The 25,533-nt window shown below is 42.3% G+C and overlaps 1 protein-coding gene across 50 annotated transcripts in view; it reads right to left on the bottom strand.

The window, feature by feature from the left end:
- LOC110533415 (disks large homolog 2) overlaps window positions 1–25,533 on the bottom strand; it is a 317,171-nt gene that overhangs the window by 55,164 nt on the left and 236,474 nt on the right. For all 50 annotated transcript variants that reach the window (XR_016483586.1, XR_016483585.1, XR_016483588.1 and 47 more), the window contains 3 exons: window positions 18,785–18,838; window positions 6,245–6,295; window positions 3,984–4,108 (listed from right to left, as the gene is read on the bottom strand). Coding sequence is in view for 44 of the 50 variants with exons in the window: in XM_036989771.2 (XP_036845666.2) it covers window positions 3,984–4,108; window positions 6,245–6,295; window positions 18,785–18,838 (230 nt within the window). In the remaining 6 variants the exon portion in view is untranslated. The remainder of the gene's footprint in view (window positions 1–3,983; window positions 4,109–6,244; window positions 6,296–18,784; window positions 18,839–25,533) is intronic.

The following is a 25,533-nucleotide window of genomic DNA, read 5'->3' as shown; positions in this document are numbered from 1 at the left end:
CCAAAGTCAGGCAAGGGTAAAACAGGGAGAGCATGTAATTGCTTCTCTAAGTGACATTTCTCTCTTGACTCACACCGAATCTAGAACAGATTATTTACCCACCACCTCTTAAAGAAGACTTTCGTTTGGCTCTGCATTCAAGTAGGCTCAAATGACTTCTACAAGGAGTAATACTGTTATAGCATATAGTCTGCCATAGTACCACATGTGAGATTTATATTGGGGTGTTTAGGGATAGTTTCGGGAATAAATGCAATCCAATGAAGCGTTAACGTTAACCCAAACGACTAACATGACGAACAAAGACAATGTGAATGGTAGATTTACGGAACAAATGGTCAAGGAATAGCTCTCAAAGTAAGATAACATTTGGGGGAAAATCTGAAAACGAACCCTTTCAGCCTATCCATTACATGATAGAGCCTTCAAAACATAGCATATACAGTTGAAGTCAGAAGTTTACATACACCTTAGCCAAACACATTTAAACTCCGTATTTCACAATTCCTGACATTTAATCCTAGTAAAAATTCCCAGTGGGTCAGAAGTTTACATGTTTTACTACTGTGGGTATACAGTTGAAGTCGGAAGTTTACATACACCTCAGCCAAATACGTTTAAACTCAGTTTTTCACAATTCCTGACATTTAATCCTCGTAAAAAGTCCCTATTTTCGGTCAGTTAGGGTCACCACTTTACTTTAAGAATGTAAAATGTCAGAATAATAGTAGAGAGAATCATTTATTTCAGCTTTTATTTCTTTCATCATATTCCCAGTGGGTCAGAAGTTTACATACACTCAATTAGTATTTGGTAGCATTGCCTTTAAATTGTTTAACTTGGGTCAAATGTTTTGGGTAGCCTTCCACAACCTTCCCACAATACGTTGGGTGAATTTTGGCCCATTCCTCCTGACAGAGCTAGTGTAACTGAGTCAGGTTTGTAGGCCTCCTTGCTCGCAAACCCATTTCAGTTCTGCCCACATATTTTCTATAGGATTGAGGTCATGGCTTTGTGATGGCCACTCCAATACCTTGACTTTGTTGTCCTTAAGCCAATTTGCCACAACTTTGGAAGTATGCTTGGGGTTATTGTCCATTTGGAAGACCCATTTGTGACCAAGCTTTAACTTCCTGACTGATGTTTTGAGATGTTGCTAACAATATATCCACATAATTTTCCCTTCCTCATGATGCCATCTATTTCGTGCACCAGTCCCTCCTGCAGCAAAGCACCCCCACAACATGATGCTCCCAACCGCTTCACGGTTGAGAAGGTGTTCGTGGGCTTGCAAAACTCCCCCTTTTTCCTCCAAACATAACAATGGTCATTATGGCCAAACAGTTCTATTTTTGTTTCATCAGACCAGAGGACATTTCTCCAAAATATACGATCTTTGTCCCCATGTGCAGTTGTAGTCTGGCTTTTTATGGTGGTTTTGGAGCAGTGGCTTCTTCCTTGCTGAGCGGCCTTTCAGATTATGTCGATTTAGGACTCGTTTTGCTGTGGATACAGATACTTTTGTACCTGTTTCCTCCAGCATCTTCACAGGGTCCTTTGCTGTTATTCTGGGATTGATTTGCACTTTTCGCACCAACGTATGTTCATCTCTAAGAGACAGAACGCGTCTCCTTCCTGAGCGGTATGACGGCTGCGTGGTCCCACGGTGTTTATACTTGCGTACTATTGTTTGTACAGATGAACGTGGTATCTTCAGGCATTTGGAAATTTCTCCCAAGGATGAACCAGACTTGTGGAGGTCTACAATTTATTTTCTGAGGTCTTGGCTGATTTCTTTTGATTTCCAGTGATGTCAAGCAAAGAGGCACTGAGTTTGAAGGGTGGCATTGAAATACATCCACAGGTACACCTACAATTGACTCAAATTATGTCAATTAGCCTATCAGAAGCTTCTAAAGCCATGACATCATTTTCTAGAATTTTCCAAGCTGTTTAAAGGCACAGTCAACTTAGTGTATGTAAACTTCTGACCCACTGGAATTGTGATACAGTGAATTAAGTGAAATAATCTGTAAACAATTGTTGGAAAAATGACTTGTGTAGTAGTAGATGTCCTAACCGACTTGCCAAAACTATAGTTTGTTAACAAGAAATTTGTGGAGTGGTTGAAAAACAAGTTTAAATGACTCCAACCTAAGTGTATGTAAACTTCCGACTTCAACTGTATACAGTGCCTTCAGAAAGTATTCCCCTTGACTTGTTACACCCCTTGACTTGTTACACAGTTTTTTGTGTTACAGCCGGAATTTAAAATTGATTAAACTGAGACATTTTGACACTGGCCTACACACAATACCTCATAAGGTCAAAGTGGAATAATGTTTTTCAAAATGTTACAAATGAATTCAATTTGAGTATTCAACCCCTTTGTTATGGCAAGCTTAAATAAGTTCAGGAGTAAATAACATGATTTTTTATACAATTATCTGTAAGTTCCCGCAGTTGAACAGCAAACTTTAAACACAGATTCAACAACAAAGACCAGGGAGGTTTTCCAATGCCTCGCAAAGAAAAGTTAGTATTGGTAGATGGGTAAAAAAAAGCAGACATTGAATATCCGTTTGAGCATGATGAAGATATTAATTACACTTTGTATGGTGTATCAACATACCCAGTCACTACAAATATACAGGTGTCCTTCCTAACTCAGTTGCCGGAGAGGAAGGAAACCGCTCAGGGATTTCACCATGAGGCAAATGGTGACTTTAAAAGAGTTACAGAGTTTAATGCTGTGATACAACAAAATTGTAGTTACTCCACAATATTAACCTGGCAGAGTGAGAGTGGAAAAAAAGGACCCTGTACAGAATAAAAACATTCAAAAACATGCATCCTGTCTGCAACAAGGCACTAAAGCAATACTGCAAAAAAATGTGGCAAAGCAATTAACTTTTTGTCCTGAATGCAATGTGTAACGTTTGGGGAAAATCCAATACAACACATTACTGACTAACACTCCATAATTTCAAGCATAGTGGTGACTGTATCATGTTATGAGTATGCTTGTAATCATTAAGGACTGGGGAGTTTTTTAGGATAAAAAAGTAAACGAAAGAACAGTCAACATCCTAGATGAAAACCTGGTTCAGTCTGCTTTCCACCAGACACTGGGAGATGAATTCACCATTCAGCAGGACAATAACCTAAAACACAAGGTCAAATCTACACTGGCGTTGCTTACCAAGAAGGCAGTGAACGTTCCTGAATGGCCGAGTTACCGTTTTGAATTGAATCTGCTTGAAAATCTATGGCAAGATTTGAAAATGGTTGTCTAGCAATGTTCAACAATCAATTTGAAAGAGCTTGAACATTTTGAAAATAATAATGGTCAAAACTCTTAGAGACTTACCCAGGAAGACTCACAGCTGTAATCACTGCCAAGGCTGATTCTAACATGCATTGACTCAGGGGTGTTAATACTTATGTAAATGAGATATTTCTGTATTTAATTTTAATCAAATTTGCTACAATTTCTAAAAACATGTTTTCACTTTGTCATTATGAGGTAAAAAAATATATTTAATCAATTTTGAATTCAGGCTGTAACACAACGAAATGTGGAATATATCAAGCGGTATGAATACTTTCTGAAGGCACTTAGATCAAATGATGGGCGAGAGTCCACGAGCCATCCATAGGCTCCCGAGTCGCGAAGCGGTCTAAGGCACTGGATCTCAGTGCTAGAGGTGTCACTACAGACCCTGGTTCGTTCCCGGGCTGTGTCACAACTGGCCGTGATCGGGGGTCCCAAAGGGTGGCGCACAATTGGCCCAGCATCGTCCGGGGTCGGCCATCATTGTAAAATAAGAATTTGTTCTTAACTGACTTGCGTAGTTAAATAAAGGTTAAATAAAAAATAAAAGTTCAAATTCATTCTGACAGCAAAATGCTCTTGTATAATTGCTATCTCAATGTCTTGAGTGAAGTGTTCATTTGTAAAGGGCTCAATCCATAGCACTCACCTTAACCGGCCATCCTCTGCTGCCGCGCCACCAGGGATAATCTTGGTGATGAAGATCCCTGGGTCATCACCGATATGGGGGTTATCTGTTCCTCCAGCGATGCTGAAACCCAACCCTGAGTTCCCCTATAGAGCATGAAGAACAATTAATAAAACATCTACCAGTACTTTTACACTTCTATTCCTTTATAATGTTAAACTGTATCCTAGCCTAAATTACATACAACATAAAAATACAATTTCTGTTTTGCTGGTATTCTTCAATCTGCTGCCACGTGAACAGCAACAGCAGAGAAGTTTAGCCTCATGCTTGTGTATCAGGAAGTCAGCCTGACACTGCTGTTTACATTGTGCATCACTGACTCTACCTTTAAAATAATTTGACAATTTAGCAATTCTCTTGTAGGTGCATGTTTTCCCAGAATTCCACATTCTGTCTAATTTGCATTATGCACGCCCCCAACTTACTGAAAACTAATACGAACAAACAATTTCTAGTACTAGAAATATGTCCGAAAACATACTTTTATAGCAAAAAATAATAATTCCTAAATAAACTATTTGAAAGTGAAATAAACATATAACACAAGTCAATATTTCATTTTTAGTTTGAAAAAAGTAAATTGACAAAAACTGTTTTACTTAATTTTCGGGTTCACAGGATTCACTTTTTATTTTCGATTTGTATGACTTCATAACAAGTAAACACAATACAGAGGCTGAGGCAGAAAATGCATCATTCTCAAATGCCAACAACCCAGCTCCATCGGTTTTATGAGCCAAATCCCCCTTGACACTTACAAAATGAATGTGGACGCTTTGATTAAATTGCTAACTGATGGGAGTAGGGGCATCTCTTGACTAAATATCCACTGACCCTGCAGGCTGAGCTGCGGGCATGGTGAATACAATGGCCACTGATCTCCCTCAGGGGAAGCTTCCCTCTCCATAAATACAAACAGAACTCAATCAGGCTGAGATGAGATGGAAGTGATGATAGCTAGCTCACTCAAGTGCACTCATAATCACAGCCCATTGGCTAGCTAGGGCAATGGGAGTGGAGAGCATAGATACAGGGTCCTGTGGCGTGAAGCCTGAATAGCACAGACATAGCATTAGCATTAGCCCCAAAGCCACTGTTTATGTCTGCTTTTGCCCCTGAGGGTGAGCTGTGCAGTTTGCACCAAAGGCTCAAGGCTCCGCTTTTGGATGACTTTTCCCTTCCTTTGACTGATCTGACCTTTCCCTATTGTAATGCATTGTTTAGGGTCATGAGGATTCTTTTCCAGTAGTCAAAATGTCTTTGACAGCCAAGCTAATCCTCTTATCACCATTGAGCCTTGAGGATGCTCTCCCTGGCTGTTCTCATGCAAATGCTATGTCCCAATTAAGACCTGGCCTGCTCAAAACACCCACAGGACTTTGATGTTTGTGTTATTGAGCTTGTCTGGCTGAGATCAATTTGCTTCAGTGGAAAGTAAAACAGGTTCCTGTTTTAGTTTGGATAACGGAATAACAAATTATGACGGCATTCCCATTTTAATTTTAAATTGGTGCATGAAACTGGAAACCCTTTCTTCAGCCTGGGGTTACTGTGTCTTTGGCAGTTTTTGAATTCATCTAGCTTCTCCAACAGCTTCAAAATTGTGTCAGATAGCTTCTTTTTTTTGTTTGTTTATCTGTGGGGTCAAGACGTTTTGAAACATATGTGGCAGAGGTAGTTTGGTGACTAACAGTGACTTTAAACACACTCACCTACAGTTTACCTACAGTACAGTATGCAGCAGCTGCCTCTTAACTTGGCCTATTAACGTATCCTGCCTGTCGCATTTAACGACTACGCTAGATTATGATGCCCTTTATGGGAAATGACTGTGATGAGCATACCTCGTTCAATTTCAATGACTGTGATGAGCATACCTCGTTCAATTTCAATGACTGTGATGAGCATACCTCGTCCAATTTCAATGACTGTGATGAGCATACCTCGTTCAAATTCAATGACTGTGATGAGCATACCTCGTTCAATTTCAATGACTGTGATGAGCATACCTCGTTCAATTTCAATGACTGTGATGACCGTCCCTCATTCAATTTCAATGACTGAGATGACCGTCCCTCATTCAATTTCAATGACTGAGATGACTGTCCCTCATTCAATTTCAATGACTGAGATGACCGTCCCTCATTCAATTTCAATGACTGCAGTCCTCGCTGGGTTCTTTTAAATAGAGTCCTTTCAGACTGTGTGCATCAACTCACCCGCTCTAGTGTGATTTCTTCAAACTCATATTCAATTTCTGTCCCGTTGACCTGTGGGAAAACAATAGTGGATTCGATGAATTATACCCAGTACATAACTTTGTTTCCTGTAAGTTTACAGAGGGGAAAGCACAGTCATAATAGTCTTCTATTAGTGTCTTCCATTCCTTTCTAATCTCTCTCAACATCCATAACAAAACATACGTCCATCGGAAAACAGGGCATGAGGGAACAATTCTTCCTGTGTGCTGGTTTTTGCATCTCAGATTATTTGATGACATCCATAACACAAGACACGATGACACACATAACACAAGACACGATGACACCCATAACACAAGACACGATGACACCCATAACACAAGACACGATGACACACATGACACAAGACACAATGACACACATAACACAAGACACGATGACACACATAACACAAGACACGATGACACACATAACACAAGACACGATGACACCCATAACACAAGACATGATGACACCCATAACACAAGACACGATGACACACATAACACAAGACATGATGACACCCATAACACAAGACACGATGACACACATAACATAAGACACAATGACACCCATAACACAAGACATGATGACACCCATAACACAAGACACGATGACACACATAACACAAGACACAATGACACACATAACACAAGACATGATGACACCCATAACACAAGACATGATGACACACATAACACAAGACATGATGACACCCATAACACAAGACACGATGACACACATAACACAAGACACGATGACACACATAACACAAGACATGATGACACCCATAAAACAAGACACGACGACACCCATAACACAAGACACGATGACACACATAACACAAGACACGCTGACACACATAACACAAGACACGATGACACACATAACACAAGACACGATGACACACATAACACAAGACACGATGACACCCATAACACAAGACATGATGACACCCATAACACAAGACACGATGACACACATAACACAAGACATGATGACACCCATAACACAAGACACGATGACACACATAACATAAGACACAATGACACCCATAACACAAGACATGATGACACCCATAACACAAGACACGATGACACACATAACACAAGACACAATGACACACATAACACAAGACATGATGACACCCATAACACAAGACATGATGACACACATAACACAAGACATGATGACACCCATAACACAAGACACGATGACACACATAACACAAGACACGATGACACACATAACACAAGACATGATGACACCCATAAAACAAGACACGACGACACCCATAACACAAGACACGATGACACACATAACACAAGACACGCTGACACACATAACACAAGACACGATGACACACATAACACAAGACACGATGAGACCCATAACACAAGACACGATGACACCCATAACACAAGACACGATGACACCCATAACACAAGACACGATGACACCCATAACACAAGACACGATGACACCCATAACACAAGACACGATGACACACATAACACAAGACACGATGACACCCATAACACAAGACACGACGACACCCATAACACAAGACACGATGACACACATAACACAAGACACGACGACACCCATAACACAAGACACGACAACACCCATAACACAAGACACGATGACACCCATAACACAAGACACGATGACACCCATAACACAAGACACGATGACACCCATAACACAAGACACGATGACACCCATAACACAAGACACGATGACACCCATAACACAAGACACGATGACACCCATAACACAAGACACGATGACACCCATAACACAAGACACGATGACACCCATAACACAAGACACGATGACACCCATAACACAAGACATGATGACATCCATAATACAAGACATGATGACACCCATAACACAAGACATGATGACATCCATAATACAAGACATGATGACACACATAACACAAGACATGATGCCACGGATAGTACATGATACTACTTGACTTGGTTTGATTGGTTTCTAGACCAGAGGTCAAACTAATCCCTTCTAGTTTTAGAAAATAGTGGAAGTCCAAGCATTTGCTCAAAGTCCAAGCCACAAGCCACAACAACATCAACCCTCCCCCTACTCCGATCCAGTGGCACTACTTTGGATTTAATTGCCTCCCATCTGCAGCTGATCCAGTCTGGGACCTGAAAATCCATATCTATTTACCTGCTGTTTCAACAAGGCTCACTTTCCAAAGCGGTTTGGGCATTGGTCCAGAGCTCTCCTCCTTCCATCACTGCCCTTATTCAGTGCCAATATCAGAAACCCACTGAGACCGAAGTCCCATCAGGTCAATTGCAATGTACCTCAGTTGATGTTCAAACCGAGACTGTTACTACAGCAGTGCATTAACACCACCCAAAATGTTGAACTCTATATGACAGAAATCCGTCACAGTGATGGAAACTTTAACCTATGCGTAATAGTCAAATAGGAATATTGTCTCTATAGTTGAGAGCTTGAAGCCATTACTCTGTGAGGGCAGCTATGACTGAAAGGTGGTAATATTACACTGGAGCGTCACTGTACACACACCATGTGCACACAAACACACACACACACACACACACACACACACACACACACACACACACACACACACACACACACACACACACACACACACACACACACACACACACACACACACACACACACACTTCCTGATGAGGCTCACCACCTAATAGCAATGAGGGACAACATCAGCTATACTGTGTACCATTCTGTTTTTCTATGGTTTGAAATTCAATTAAAAGTGAACAACCACAGTCTTCAAACAGCCACAGGATGTATTGCCTCATTTCTACAGAGGCCACAGCATAAATTAAATTAACTCCAATTTGGTCCTGTCACCCTCTATGATCTCTCCTCTTTCCCTCATATTAATTGTGGAGGCCTGCTGTGTCGGGTGTTGATGGCACAGTGTGGGACAATCTGGGATTTGTACATTCATTTTTTGACTTTTAAATTAATTATATACACTAAGTGTACAAAACATCTCTTTCCATGACAGACTGACCAGGTGAATCCAGGTGAAAGCTATTATCCCTTATTGATTTCACTTGATAAATCCACTTCAATCAGTGTAGATGAAGGGGAGGAGACAGTTTAAAGAAGGATTTTTAAGCTTTGAGACAATTAAGACATGGATGGTGTATGTATGCCATTCAGAGGGGGAATGGGCAAGACAAAAGATTGAAGTGCTTCTGAAAAGGGTATGGTAGTAGGTGCCAGGCGCACCGGTTTGAGTGTGTTAAGAACTGCAACGCTGCAGAGATTTTCACGCTCAACCGTTTCCCTTGTGTATCATGCATGGTCCATCACCCAAAGGACATCCAACCAACTTGACACAACTGTGGAAAAAATTTGACTCAACATGGGCCAGCATACCTGTGGAGTTCAATTACTGTTTATTAAAACAGTGGTTTATCAAAACATTCATTTTGGTAAACTAGAATAGTTTGTAACGATTGTTGTCGGGAGAAGGAGAAGAGGACCAAAGTGCAGCGTGGTACGTATTCATAATAATTTTAATAAAGATGAATACTGAACAAAAACAACAAACCGACAAACAAACAGTTCTGTAAGGTGCAACAAAAACACTAAACAGAAAATAAATACCCACAACCCATTGTGGGAAAACAGGCTGCCTAAGTATGGTTCTCAATCAGAGACAACGACAAACAGCTGTCCCTGATTGAGAACCATACCCGGCCAAAAACAAAGAAAAACAAAAACATAGAAAAAAGAACATAGAACGCCCACCCTAGTCACACCCTGACCTAACCAAAATAGAGAATAAAAAGCCTCTCTATGGCCAGGGCGTGATGTTGTTTGAACTGCAGATTGACCTTTAAAGAATTAATTTTCCTAAAGCAGCTAACACAAAGGACAACAGGGAATGCCTTCTCTCCTTCATCTGCACGGATCTGAAAACACAGGAGCATTGAGAGGATGCTGGTGTTATGTACCAAGAACGCGCTTTTGTTTTAGTCATTTTACCTCAGTGCAGATGAAGGAGAGGAGAGGGGGATAGTTTCACAAAATGTTAACCTCATTCGAATTGTTTTCTTACCCCAAAAGGAGTTATGAGACTTATTCAAATTTTATAAGCAATTGTTAGATTAACTTTCATTGAAAATGTGAGGCGAGACAAATAAGAGCCTGCTCTACTTCCATTGTTAAAGTTGGTGTGAATGCAGTTCAAATTGAGGATGTACCCATACTTTCTGCTGAAATGTTTGAAAAAAAGCTATCACTGCATATTGATGAGGAACACACGACTCGGTTTAGTCCTCAGGTGAAAAAAAATCATTATACTGAAATATTTTTTATGTAATCTTTCATAGTAGAGGGATTCATGCAGTTTCATACATGTCTACACACGTACATTCGCATAGACAAGCTGCTAACACAAATTAATTAATTCAATTTAATTGCATCGAGGGCTGTCACATCGAGGGCGGTCTTTTCCTAAAAACATATCAAACAAATAATAGAATAAATGAATTTGTCTGTCAAAGCCATTTCTCACAAAAGGTTCACCCACATATTATTTCATGTGTCATATGGGCAGAACCCTTGTGAGTAGAGATACAGTATAACTTCATCAAAAAATGCATACACATTGTATAAAAGATGGCACTGTATCAACAGTCTAGTACCTTCATAAGTCAAGAAACACTGTGCTAGCTCTCCCAGCTGGTGTTCAGTCTTTGTTTTAGTAATGAGACCTTTGTCTGAGTTGTGGCTTGTGCTGAGACTGAGGCTGTCCTAATATGGACACCGTATACTGGTAAGCATGAAGCAGACACAAGGTCCCACTGATTCTTCAAAACTCAGGACAACAGAACATGAAACTCAGGACAACAGAACATGAAACTCAGGACAACAGAACATGAAACTGAGGACAACAGAACATGAAACTCAGGACAACATAACATGAAACTCAGGACAACAGAACATGAAACTCAGGACAACAGAACATGAAACTCAGGACAACAGAACATGAAACTGAGAACAAAAGAACACGAAACTCAGGACAACAGAACATGAAATTGAGGACAACAGAACATGAAACTCAGGACAAAAGAACATGAAACTGAGGACAACAGAACATGAAACTCAGGACAACAGAACATGAAACCCAGGACAACAGAACATGAAACTGAGAACAAAAGAACACGAAACTCAGGACAACAGAACATGAAATTGAGGACAACAGAACATGAAACTCAGGACAAAAGAACATGAAACTGAGGACAACAGAACATGAAACTCAGGACAACAGAACATGAAACCCAGGACAACAGAACATGAAACTGAGGACAAAAGAACACGAAACTCAGGACAACAGAACATGAAACCGAGGACAACAGAACATGAAACTCAGGACAACAGAACATGAAACTGAGGACAACAGAACATGAAACTCAGGACAACAGAACATGAAAGTCAGGACAACAGACCATGAAACTGAGGACAAAAGAACACGAAACTCAGGACAGCAGAACATGAAACTCAGGACAACAGAACATGAAACTCAGGACAACAGAACATGAAACTGAGGACAACAGAACATGAAACTGAGGACAACAGAACATGAAACTCAGGACAACAGAACATGAAACTGAGGACAACAGAACATGAAACTGTTGTCAAATCAGGACAACAGACCATGAAACTGAGGACAACTGACCATGAAACTCAGGACAACAGACCATGAAAGTCAGAACAACAGAACATGAAACTGAGGACAACTGACCAAGAAACACAGGACAACTGACCATGAAATTCAGGACAACAGACCATGAAAGTCAGGACGACAGACCAAGGAATTCCGGACAATAGACCATGAAAGTCAGAATGACAGACCATGAAAGTCAGGATGACAGACCATGAAACTCAGGACGACAGACCATGAAAGTCAAGACGACAGACTAAGGAACTTAAGACAACAGACCATGCAACTCAGGACAACAGACCATGAAAGTCAGGACGACAGACTAAGGAACTTAAGACAACAGACCATGCAACTCAGGACAACAGACCATGAAAGTTAGGACGACAGACCATGAAAGTCAGGATGACAGACCATGAAACTCAGGACGACAGACCAGGAAACTCAGGACAACAGACCATGAAACTCAGGACAACTGGCCATGAAAGTCAGGACAAAAAGCCATGAAACTCAGAGGACACTTGGCCAATAAATTCCAGACAACACACTATGAAAGTCAGGACGACAGACCATGAAATTAAGGATGACAGACCATGAAATTCAGGGCGACAGACCATGACATTCAGGACGACAGACCAGGAAATTCGGGACGACAGACCAGGAAATTCGGGACGTCAGACCACGAAAGTCAGGACGACAGTCCAAGGAACTCGGGACAACAAACCATGAAACTCAGGACAACTGGCCATGAAAGTCAGGACAAAAAGCCATGAAACTCAGGACACTTGGCCAAGAAATTCCGGACAACACACTATGAAAGTCAGGACGACAGACCATGAAATTAAGGATGACAGACCATGAAATTCAGGACGACAGACCATGACATTCAGGACGACAGACCAGGAAATTTGGGACGACAGACCACGAAAGTCAGGACGACAGTCCAAGGAACTCGGGACAACAGACCATGAAAGTCAAGACGACAGACAAAAGAACTCAAGACAACACACCATGCAACTCAGGACAACAGACCATGAAAGTCAGGACGACAGACCATGAAAGTCAAGACGGCAAACTGAGTAATTCCGGACAACAGACCATGAAACTCAGGACGACAGACCATGAAACTCAGGACAACAGACCATGAAACTCAGAACAACTGGCCATGAAAGTCAGGACAACAGACCATGAAAGTCAGGACAACAGGCCATGAAAGTCAGGATGATAGACCATGAAAGTCAGGACAACAGAACATGAAACTCAGGACAACAGAACATGAAACTGAGGACAACAGAACATGAAACTGAGGACAACAGAACATGAAACTCAGGACAACAGAACATGAAACTGAGGACAACAGAACATGAAACTGTTGTCAAATCAGGACAACAGACCATGAAACTGAGGACAACTGACCATGAAACTCAGGACAACAGACCATGAAAGTCAGAACAACAGAACATGATACTGAGGACAACTGACCAAGAAACACAGGACAACTGACCATGAAATTCAGGACAACAGACCATGAAAGTCAGGACGACAGACCAAGGAATTCCGGACAATAGACCATGAAAGTCAGAATGACAGACCATGAAAGTCAGGATGACAGACCATGAAACTCAGGACGACAGACCATGAAAGTCAAGACGACAGACTAAGGAACTTAAGACAACAGACCATGCAACTCAGGACAACAGACCATGAAAGTCAGGACGACAGACTAAGGAACTTAAGACAACAGACCATGCAACTCAGGACAACAGACCATGAAAGTTAGGACGACAGACCATGAAAGTCAGGATGACAGACCATGAAACTCAGGACGACAGACCAGGAAACTCAGGACAACAGACCATGAAACTCAGGACAACTGGCCATGAAAGTCAGGACAAAAAGCCATGAAACTCAGAGGACACTTGGCCAATAAATTCCGGACAACACACTATGAAAGTCAGGACGACAGACCATGAAATTAAGGATGACAGACCATGAAATTCAGGGCGACAGACCATGACATTCAGGACGACAGACCAGGAAATTCGGGACGACAGACCAGGAAATTCGGGACGTCAGACCACGAAAGTCAGGACGACAGTCCAAGGAACTCGGGACAACAAACCATGAAACTCAGGACAACTGGCCATGAAAGCCAGGACAAAAAGCCATGAAACTCAGGACACTTGGCCAAGAAATTCCGGACAACACACTATGAAAGTCAGGACGACAGACCATGAAATTAAGGATGACAGACCATGAAATTCAGGACGACAGACCATGACATTCAGGGACGACAGACCACGAAAGTCAGGACGACAGTCCAAGGAACTCGGGACAACAGACCATGAAAGTCAAGACGACAGACAAAAGAACTCAAGACAACACACCATGCAACTCAGGACAACAGACCATGAAAGTCAGGACGACAGACCATGAAAGTCAAGACGGCAAACTGAGTAATTCCGGACAACAGACCATGAAACTCAGGACGACAGACCATGAAACTCAGGACAACAGACCATGAAACTCAGAACAACTGGCCATGAAAGTCAGGACAACAGACCATGAAAGTCAGGACAACAGGCCATGAAAGTCAGGATGACAGACCATGAAAGTCAGGACAACAGAACATGAAACTGAGGACAACTGGTCATTAAAGTCAGGACAACAGGCCATGAAACTCAGAACAACAGATCAGGAGAGTCAGGACAACAGACCATGAAATTTAGGATCATAGACCATGAAACTGAGGACAACTGGCCATGAAAGTCAGGACGACAGACCAAGGAATTCCGGACGACAGACCATGAAATTCAGGGCGACAGACGATGAAATTCAGGATGACAGACCATGAAAAGGACAACAGACCATGAAAGTCAGGATGACAGATCATGAAAGTCAGGACGACAGACCATGCAACTCAGGACAACAGACCATGAAAGTCAGGACGACAGAGCATGAAAGTCATGACGACAGAGCATGAAAGTCAGGACGACAGACCAAGGAATTCCGGACAACAGAATATGAAACTCAGGATGACAGACCATGCAACTCAGGACAACAGACCATGAAAGTCAGGACGACAGACCATGAAAGTCAGGACGACAGACCAAGGAATTCAGTACAACAGACCATGCAACTCAGGACAACAGACCGTGAAAGTCAGGACGACAGACCAAGGAATTCAGTACAACAGACCATGCAACTCAGGACAACAGACCGTGAAAGTCAGGACGACAGACCATGAAAGTCAGGACGACAGACCAAGGAATTACAGACAACAGAATATGAAAGTCAGGACGACAGACCAGGAAATTCAGGACGACAGACCACGAAAGTCAGGACCACAGACCAAGGAACTCAGGACAACAGACCATGAAAGTCAGGATGACAGAACAAGGAATTCCAGAAAACAGACCATGAAACATAGGACAACAGACCATGAAGCTCAGGATAGACCAAGCAACATGGGACCACCGTTTCTGAGCAATCATACGCTTTGATCGTGCCCTCTGTTCTAGTGGTAATGATGCAGCTTTCGACACATCTGTGGTGTTAGCATAGGTTTTAATTTGTTTATATGGCGTATCATTCTGGTGTCGTGTTGCTAGCAAACAGGCTAAGGTCTTCCTAATGAAAAAAGGTGCCTTGTGGATGATTTGGCAGCTGAATGAAGTGGGTTCCCCTCCCTTTGCCTATTGTCACCCACCTTGGACGTAACGTAACACATGACAAAGGAAGCAAATGTCTTCATAAAACATCAAAAGTGTACCACATCAGTGCCTACCTTCTGCATCTTTAAAAGACACTGCTTTGGAAAACGCTTTATTATAATACTAATAGAGGTCTGTCAACCTCCTTAGAGTTGAATTGTTTTAAAGGGATAAACTGCAGTTCAAACAACATCAACATAAATTTTGCTAAACAGCTGAGGGATGGGGCTGGAGAAATGTAACCACTCTCAAACTAATTGACGGAGCTATGGTTGACCATGCATCAGGAGGACTGACCATGCATCATATCAACATTATCTACAGTGTTTGTTTACAATTACATTGTTAATAAACAGTGGAGTAAAACAAGCTTATATTTTGGGGTCTGATGGAGTAACACAGTTGAGTTAAGCTCATGAGGCATTTATAAGTTTTAAGCTTCAAGAATCAATGGCTTTACAGTATACATCATTACATTAAAAGTCCAAAAATGGATGTACCAATGCCAAACTGCCCCTTTAAAGAAGCACGATCTGCAGAGGGAGAAGAGAAGCATGGTCTGCAGAGGGAAAAGGGAAGCACGGTCTGCAGAGGGAGAAGGGAAGCACGGTCTGCAGAGGGAGAAGGGAAGCACGGTCTGCAGAGGGAGAAGGGAAGCACGGTCTGCAGAGGGAGAAGGGAAGCACGGTCTGCAGAGGGAAAAGAGAAGCATGGTCTGCAGAGGGAGAAGGGAAGCACGGTCTGCAGAGGGAGAAGGGAAGCACGGTCTGCAGAGGGAGAAGGGAAGCACGGTCTGCAGAGGGAGAAGGGAAGCACGGTCTGCAGAGGGAAATCTAGAGTTAACGCCTGGTTTTCCAGCGAAATTCATCATTCTTGTGCTATCCAGGCCCTGCCGCCTACAGGAAATTCAGTGATGCCCGCTCTGCCTCTCCTTACCCTGCACTTCTGACCGGAGAATGCAGGAAACTTCCTGTGTGATGATGTATGCTTTGCAGTTTCTTCTTATTTAAGTATCCACAAAGGGGAAGAACATTATGTGCTGAGAATCACCTCAGAATACTTCATGTTGGATGTACAATTATATACCATTTGACCTATTTGCATTGAGCATCCTTCAAACATAATTTCTTTCAAATTACCTATATGAGTGTTGATGACTTCAGGGTTTGTGAAATGATACGACTTAGGTCGAGTTAGAGATGGATGGGTAACAATAATATATAGCAATAAATGGCATAATAATATATGCCATTTATCCTAAATATATGCTTTTATCCTAAGTGACTTACAGTAGTATTTTTGTATTGGTGGCCCCAGCAGGAACCAAACCCATTGCAACTCCATGCTCTATAAACTGAGTGATACAGGACCACGTTGATACTGTGAGTAATTTTTTTATTTTACCTTTATTTAAGTCAGTTAAGAACAAATTCTTATTTTCAATGACTGCCTAGGAACAGTGGGTTAACTGCCTGTTCAGGGGCAGAACGACAGATTTGTAACTTGCCAGCTACGGGGGTTTGAACTTGCAACCTTCCGGTTACTAGTCCAACGCTCTAACCACTAACCTGCCACCCTGTGTACTCACTTTAAGTAGTCTTTATTAGCCATATGAGAGGGGAATTATGTTTTGAGGACGGATTTGTCAATGGACACAATGTTATATTCTTGAATATTTATCTGAAACACAATATACAGTATATGGGTAAAACAATCTATTACAGATCTTTCAACTTCTTTGGAACAGTGAAATGCAATTACAAACTGGGTGGTTCGAGCTCTTAATACTGATTGGCTGACAACCGTGGTAAATCAGACCATATATCACGGGTATGACAAACATGTATTTTCACTGCTCTTATTACATTGGCAGCCAGTTTATAATAGCAATAAGGCAATTTGGGGGTGTGATATATGGCCAATATTCTTGGGGGTGTGATATCTGGCCAATATACTCTGTGTTGCGCTGTGCTTATGAACAGCCCTTAGCCATGATATATTGGCCATAAACCACCCCCCACCCCCCTCCCGTGCCTTATTGCTTAATAATAACACTGACAAGCTTGTGACCAGTAAATCTGGTCACAAACACAATGTGGACACGGGGGATGGAAGTCATGGCTATATAATTGAGAATGGTGCTCTTCTGGAATCTTCAATATTTTTTGTCTAGAACAGGCAGTGAGCTAAGAGGCAAAGCAGTGAAATAGTAAACAACTTTTGGCAGGTCATTCAGAAACAAAGTGGCATTTCCAAGGATGCTTACTGACATTTATTGGAAACAGTCGAGGGACAAAATGTGATTAGCATCATGAGGAAATAACATGCTTCTTCCAGGCTTTGTATTATGCAACTGTCTTCCATTACAGTGATGAGTTCTCTGCTCTGTTCATTATGTTAAAATGTAATTTGCTGCAGCTTTCTTGAAGGACAGAGTCATCAAGAAGATGCTACTGTTTGTATACAGTGTAGCTGACTGGACCGGCTACGTGTCACTAAACAAGTCGCTTTATAGCTTCTAATTATGTTTAAAAACATCCTCCCATGACATTCCCTTCCTCTACTAAAACAGATTACATTTCATACAGCACCTTACTTTACTTTCACCCTAAATCTTGCTCATTCATTTACCATCTCACTCCAAATTGTGTCCAAATGGCTTTTGAAGCACTTCGTCCCACCAGAATCCCAGTGCCAACAAAGAGAAGGCATCAATAATAAATATCTGTTAAGAGAAAAGTTCTGATGCCAAACCAAAATGCAGGCTTATGGGCTGTACAAATCAGTGGTCCTGTGTTGGTGTTTTATTTATAAAAACGATCAATAATTCACAACAGCGGCCTTATTTGTTTTACCCATATACTGTATATTGTGTTTCAGATAAATATTCAAGAATATAACATTGTGTCCATTGACAAATCCGTCCTCAAAACATAATTCCCCTCTCATATGGCTAATAAAGACTACTTAAAGTGAGTACACAGGGAAATATATGTTGTTTGTGCTTATAAACATAACTAAATGAATTGGAAAAATATAATCAAATGCAACATAAAAAATGGGGCGAAGCATAAAAAATAAAAAGGAACTCACGTAAGGTACGCTCTCCAGAGTGTCGGTGTTGACAATTATTGGAGCGGGACTCGCCTGAAAAAGAGAGAGAGTGGGGAAGAGGATAAGAAACAGCAAGAGATGCCTAAACCCACTAGTGTCCTACTTTCTATAAATGGATCCAGGGGACAGCCCCTGGATCATGTGGTGACTTCACCCTGTATCATGAGGAATTCAAGAGCCGTCTTACAAATGCTAAACCGTCCCAGAATACAGTGCCTTCAGAAACTATTCATACCCCTTGACTCAGCCTAAATTCAAAATGGATTAAATCATTTTCTCTCCCCCATCTACACACAATACCCTATAATGTCAAAGTGAAAACATGTTTTTAGAAATATTTGCTAATTTATTGAAAATAACTCATTTACGTAAGTATTCACACACCTGAGTCGATACTTTGTAGAAGCAGCTTTGGCAGCGATTACAGCTTTGAGTCTTTCTGGGTAAGCTATTAAGAGCTTTCCACATCTGGTGTGTGAGACATGTGCCCATTATTCTTTTCAAAATGCTTCAAGCACTGTAAAATTGGTTGTTGATCATAGCTGGACAACCATTTTCAGGTCTTGTCATTGATTTTCAAGCAGATTAGAGTCAAAACTGTAACTTGGCCACTCAGGAACATTCACTGTCTTCTTGGTAAGCAACTCCAGTGTAGATTTGGCCTTGTGTTTTAGGTTATTGTCCTGCTGAAGGGGGAATTCTTCTCCCAGTATCTGGTGGAGAGCAGACTGAACCAGGTTTTCCTCTGGGATTTTGCCTGTGCTTAGCTTCATTCCATTTCTTTTTTATCCAGAAAATCACCAGTCCTTAACGACTACAAGCATACCCGTAACATGATGCAGTCACCACTATGCTTGAGAATATGAAGAGTGGTACTCAGTAATGTGTTGTATTGGATTCAGGACAAAAAGTTAATTGTTTTGCCACATTTTTCCAGTATAATTTTAGCCTAGCGGTTAAAACGTCAGGCCAGTAATCGATAAGTCGCTGGTTCAAATACCTAAGCCGACAAGATGAAAAATCTGTCTATGTGTCTTTGAGCAAGGCACTTAACCCTAATTTGCTCCAGGTGCACCGTACTACTATGGCTGCTCCTGTAAAACTGCACCTATCTGGTGTATGTGACAATATATATATTTTTACTTTTTGCCTTTGCCTTGTTGCAAATAGGATGCATGTTTTGGAAAAATTTTATTCTGTACAGGCAGTCCCTGAGTGGTTTCCTTCCTCTCCGGGAACCGAGTTAGGGAGGACGCCTGTATCAATACTGGGTGTATTGATTCACGATCCAAAGTGTAATTAATAACTTCCTGCTCAAAGGGATATTCAATGTCTGCTTTATTTTGTATTTTTACCCATCTACCAATAGTTGCCCTTCTTTGCAAGGCATTGGAAAACCTCCCTAGTCTTGTGGTTGAATCTGTGTTTGAAATTCACTACTCGATAAATTGACAGTACAGATCATTGTATGTGTGGGGTACAGAGATAAGGCAGTCAATCATGTTAACCACTATTATTGCACACAGAGTGAGTCCATGCAAATTATTATGTGACTTGTTAAGCACATTTCTACTTATGAACTTATTTAGGCTTGCCATACAAAGGGTTTGAATACTAATTGACTCAAGCTTTTCATTTTTTAAATTAATTTGTGAATAATTCCAAAAACATAATTTCACTTCGACATTATGAGGTATTGTGTGTAGGCCAGTGACAAAAAAAATCTAAATTTAATTAATACAAAATTCAGGCTGAAATGCAAAAAAAATGTGGAAAAAGTCAAGGGGTGTGAATACTTTCTGAAGGCATAGAGTATTATGCATGCTGTCATGACGTTGGCCTCTTTGGTTATAGCAAGCCCATCCCCCTCTCCCTGCCTCCCCCTTGCCTCCTTCAACTAGGCTGCTGTGGTCAGAGGTCGTAAATTCCTGAGAAGACCTCATGGACACACAGTTATAGAGAGTAGTTTTTCATGGAGAACAAAGGAAATCCTTCCACCTCACAGAACTTGAGGTACGAACAAATGTCATGTTCTGGAGAAAGTCTAAAAGATTGGTGAAGAATCCAGCTACAAACTGGTCCGTTTGTCACAACTTAGGAAGCTCGTGGGAGACGGTGTGGCCACATTACCATAACGCTGTTTATATAATAGCCTCAGATATGAGGTTTACATCTAATTGTTGTATAAGATGAATGAGTGAGTATGATACTGTTTGTATAATTGTGTAATATGATTTTGGACTGTTTAATGAAGAAAAATACAATTCCCTTTTGATTTGAACCAAATCAGAGGACCGCCCCTGAGCCCAGTTAGGGTCAGACATCCTGGGACAGCCTTTTCTGTCATTCCCAATAAATAAAAAAAACTCGGGTTTTCGATCAGCAGACCAAGCTTAACTCAATTACGAGATGGCTAAAGGTTGTAGACCATTGCTGAATCTTTTAACCATACCACATGGTTAAACTCTTAGACTATCGATACTGACAGAATAAGAACAAGTCTTTGATATTGATTACTAGTCTGCAGCTAGGAATTCGGTATCATTGAACGCGAAGAATGACAACCGTCGAAACATCCATTCTATAACAAATGAATGAATGTCACTTTGAACTATCCCCTCTAACCACAACCGAGAGAGAGCGGGAGAGAGACAGACAATTCTACAAAAGACACAAACTTTTCACCAGCGATCAACACGACACACTGAGTGTAAATATATATATTGATTGCAATTGTTCCCAAATGAGTGAGCGTTCATGTGTAAAGGATTAGAATTTCAATTGTTATAATCATTAACTGTAGTGACTTCTTAGTCGACCCCCACTCCCCCTTTTGTCTAACAAGCCGCCATGCCGGTTTAGCCCACCAGGGCACATCCTCCTATCATTTCATGTAACCACATTTCCCGTGTTTGTTTGTTTGTTTATGCATTTCTGTGAATTACTTAGTTAGTAATAAATAAATGATTTAAGACAATTGATGTATGGATGACTCATAGTGAAGACTGGGTTCGTGCAGATGACCAACAATTTACGACGTTTGGAATGAGACTAACGTGAGGTAAAGTAAACAATTCATTAATTGGAAGACTAATTGATCAGATAAAATATCTGAAAAGTTATTTTAGGAAATGATAACTTTGTAATCTGAATATTTTTCCTTGGTGCCCCGACTTCCTAGTGAATTAGTTACGTGATTAATCAGTTGATCGCGCAGTAACTAATTACAGAGAATATTTGATAAAAACTATCAGTCTTTAGTTAATGATAGTAAAGACACGACAATGCTAAATGTGCAAGCCTCTAATAATAATAATCCATAATAACAGTAAACAATGCCCACAGAATGGTTTATGGCATGTGAAGTAAATAGAGTGGACTGATAACTCACGATACAGCTTCCATCCAGGTGAGACTATACGAATATTTGCAAGACTTCCACGAACAGATAATTCTAAGATATTTCATTGCTACACAATTAGCTCCCAATAGCATTTCCAATTAAGTGTCTTTTAGCCTTTCTAACTAAGGCCTTTAATTTGCTGAGAAGTTAAAAACATACAAAAAGTAAGACGTTTTCACATTCATCAATGTTCCTTGTCAGTTTGAACAGTCTAGATGGTCCGCTGCCAATAACCAGAGTGCCACTGCAGTTAATAAAATATGCTATAAAAATATGCTATAGAAGAACGTTGTTTGGGCCATTTTTAAAGGAAGCGGGTAAGAATTCCGTCAAATCCTTAAGATGTTCCCAGCTAGCACAGTGGATCTGGGCCGATTCGGGCTGAGAGTCCAGGCACTCGGCTGAGAGTCAGACTCGGTCGACGTCATGTGGCCAGAGTCTGGGCCGCCTTTGGCAGTATTACTTATGGCTAGGATGCGGGGATTGAGCTCGGGCCGATTCCGGTGTGAGTTATCTGGCCCAAATGTATTACTTGGGGCTCAGGCCGATTCCGGTGTGAGTTATATGGCCCAAATGTATTACTTGGGGCTCGGGCCGATTGTGGCTACTATGTATCAGATGATTACACGGGCTGCTGTCATGTACTGTCATGTTGTGTCTTGTCTCTGTCCTTTCCCTTCACCCTGTCTCCCTCTGCTGGTCGTTGTTAGGTTACCTTTTCTCCCCCTCTTTCCCCCAGCTGTGCCTTGTCTCCTCCTAACCACCTCGTCACCCCTTTTCCCACCTGTTCCCTTTTTCCCTCTGATTAGGTCCCTATATCTCTCTCTGTTTCTGCTCCTGTCTTTGTCGGATTCTTGTTTGTTGTGTTTCATGCCTGAACCAGACTGTCGTCATGTTTGCTGTAACCTTGTCTTGTCCTGTCGGAATCTGCCGGTCCGTCTGAGCCTACCTATGTTTGGTAATTAAAGAAGCTCTGTTTAAGTTAATTCGCTTTTGGGTCCTCATTCACGCACCATAACAGAAGAATCCGACCAAGAATGGACCCAGCGACTTCGGATCCTCTCCACTCAGCCGTCGGGATCCAGGGAGCGATGCTAGGCAGACACGAGCAGGAAGTGTCTGCTGCTCGACATGCCGTTGAGACCCTGGCCACCCAAGTCTCCAACCTCACAGAACAGGTTCACCATCTCCGCCTCGATCCACCGGCCACTTCCAGGGCTTTCGAATCTCCGGAGCCCAGAATCAATAACCCGCCGTGTTACTCTGGGGAGCCCACTGAATGCCGCTCGTTCCTCACCCAGTGTGATATTGTGTTTTCTCTCCAGCCCAACACTTACTCCAGGAGCACTGCTCGTGTCGCCTACGTCATATCTCTCCTTATTGGACGGGCTCGTGAGTGGGGCACGGCAATCTGGGAGGCAAGGGCTGAGTGTACTAACCAGTATCAGGACTTTAAGGAGGAGATGATACGGGTTTTTGATCGATCTGTTTTTGGGGAGGAGGCTTCCAGGGCCCTGTCTTCCCTATGTCAAGGTAATCGATCCATAACAGACTACTCTATTGAGTTTCGCACTCTTGCTGCCTCCAGTGGCTGGAACGAGCCGGCTTTGCTCGCTCGTTTTCTGGAGGGTCTCCGCGCAGAGGTAAAGGATGAGATTCTCTCCCGGGAGGTTCCTTCCAGCGTGGATTCCTTGATTGAACTCGCTATTCGCATTGAGCGACGGGTTGATCTTCGTCACCGAGCTCGTGGAAAGGAGCTCGCGTTCTCCGTTGCCCCCCTCTCCGCATCACTACCATCTTCCTCTGCCGGCTCGGGTGCTGAGCCCATGCAGCTGGGAGGTATCCGCATCTCGACTAAGGAGAGGGAACGGAGAATCACCAACCGCCTCTGTCTCTATTGCGGTTCCGCTGGTCATTTTGTCACTTCATGTCCAGTAAAAGGCCAGAGCTCGTCAGTAAGCGGAGGGCTACTGGTGAGCGCTACTACTCCTGTCTCTCCTTCAAGATCCTGCACTACCTTGTCGGTCCATCTACGCTGGACCGGTTCGTCAGCTTCCTGCAGTGCCTTAATAGACTCTGGGGCGGAGGGCTGTTTTATGGACGAGACCTGGGCTCGGGAACATGACATTCCTCTCAGACAGTTAAAGGAGCCCACGGCCTTGTTCGCCCTGGATGGTAGCCCTCTCCCCAGGATTCAGCGTGAGACGCTACCTTTAACCCTCACTGTTTCTGGTAATCATAGTGAAACCATTTCTTTTTTAATTTTTCGTTCACCTTTTACACCTGTTGTTTTGGGCCATCCCTGGCTAGTTTGTCATAATCCTTCCATTAATTGGTCTAGTAATTCTATCCTCTCCTGGAACGTCTCTTGTCATGTGAAATGTTTAATGTCTGCTATCCCTCCTGTTTCCTCTGTCTCTTCTTCACAGGAGGAGCCTGGTGATTTGACAGGGGTGCCGGAGGAATATCACGATCTGCGCACGGTGTTCAGTCGGTCCAAGGCCACCTCTCTTCCTCCACACCGGTCGTATGATTGTAGTATTGATCTCCTTCCGGGAACCACCCCCCCCCGGGGTAGACTATACTCTCTGTCGGCTCCCGAACGTAAGGCTCTCGAAGATTATTTGTCTGTAGCTCTTGACGCCGGTACCATAGTCCCCTCCTCCTCTCCCGCCGGAGCGGGGTTTTTTTTTGTCAAGAAGAAGGACGGGTCTCTGCGCCCCTGCATAGATTATCGAGGGCTGAATGACATAACAGTGAAGAATCGTTATCCGCTTCCTCTTATGTCTTCAGCCTTCGAGATCCTGCAGGGAGCCAGGTTTTTCACTAAGTTGGACCTTCGTAACGCTTACCATCTCGTGCGCATCAGGGAGGGGGACGAGTGGAAGACGGCGTTTAACACTCCGTTAGGGCACTTTGAATACCGGGTTCTTCCTTTCGGCCTCGCTAACGCTCCAGCTGTCTTTCAGGCATTAGTCAATGATGTCCTGAGAGACATGCTGAACATCTTTGTTTTCGTTTACCTTGACGATATCCTGATTTTTTCACCGTCACTCCAGATTCATGTTCAGCACGTTCGACGTGTCCTCCAGCGCCTTTTAGAGAATTGTCTTTTTGTGAAGGCTGAGAAGTGCTCTTTTCATGCCTCCTCCGTCATATTTCTCGGTTCTGTTATTTCCGCTGAAGGCATTAAGATGGATCCCGCTAAGGTCCAAGCTGTCATAGATTGGCCCGTCCCTAAGTCACGCGTCGAGTTGCAGCGCTTTCTCGGCTTCGCAAACTTCTATCGTCGTTTCATCCGTAATTTCGGTCAGGTGGCAGCCCC

The sequence above is a fragment of the Oncorhynchus mykiss genome, chromosome 10 (genome assembly GCF_057628025.1).
Source record: "Oncorhynchus mykiss isolate SJ-2025 chromosome 10, ASM5762802v1, whole genome shotgun sequence".
NCBI classification, from domain to species: Eukaryota; Metazoa; Chordata; class Actinopteri; order Salmoniformes; family Salmonidae; genus Oncorhynchus; species Oncorhynchus mykiss.
Note: the sequence above shows the minus strand (reverse complement) of the source record. Positions and strands in the feature narration are given on the sequence as shown.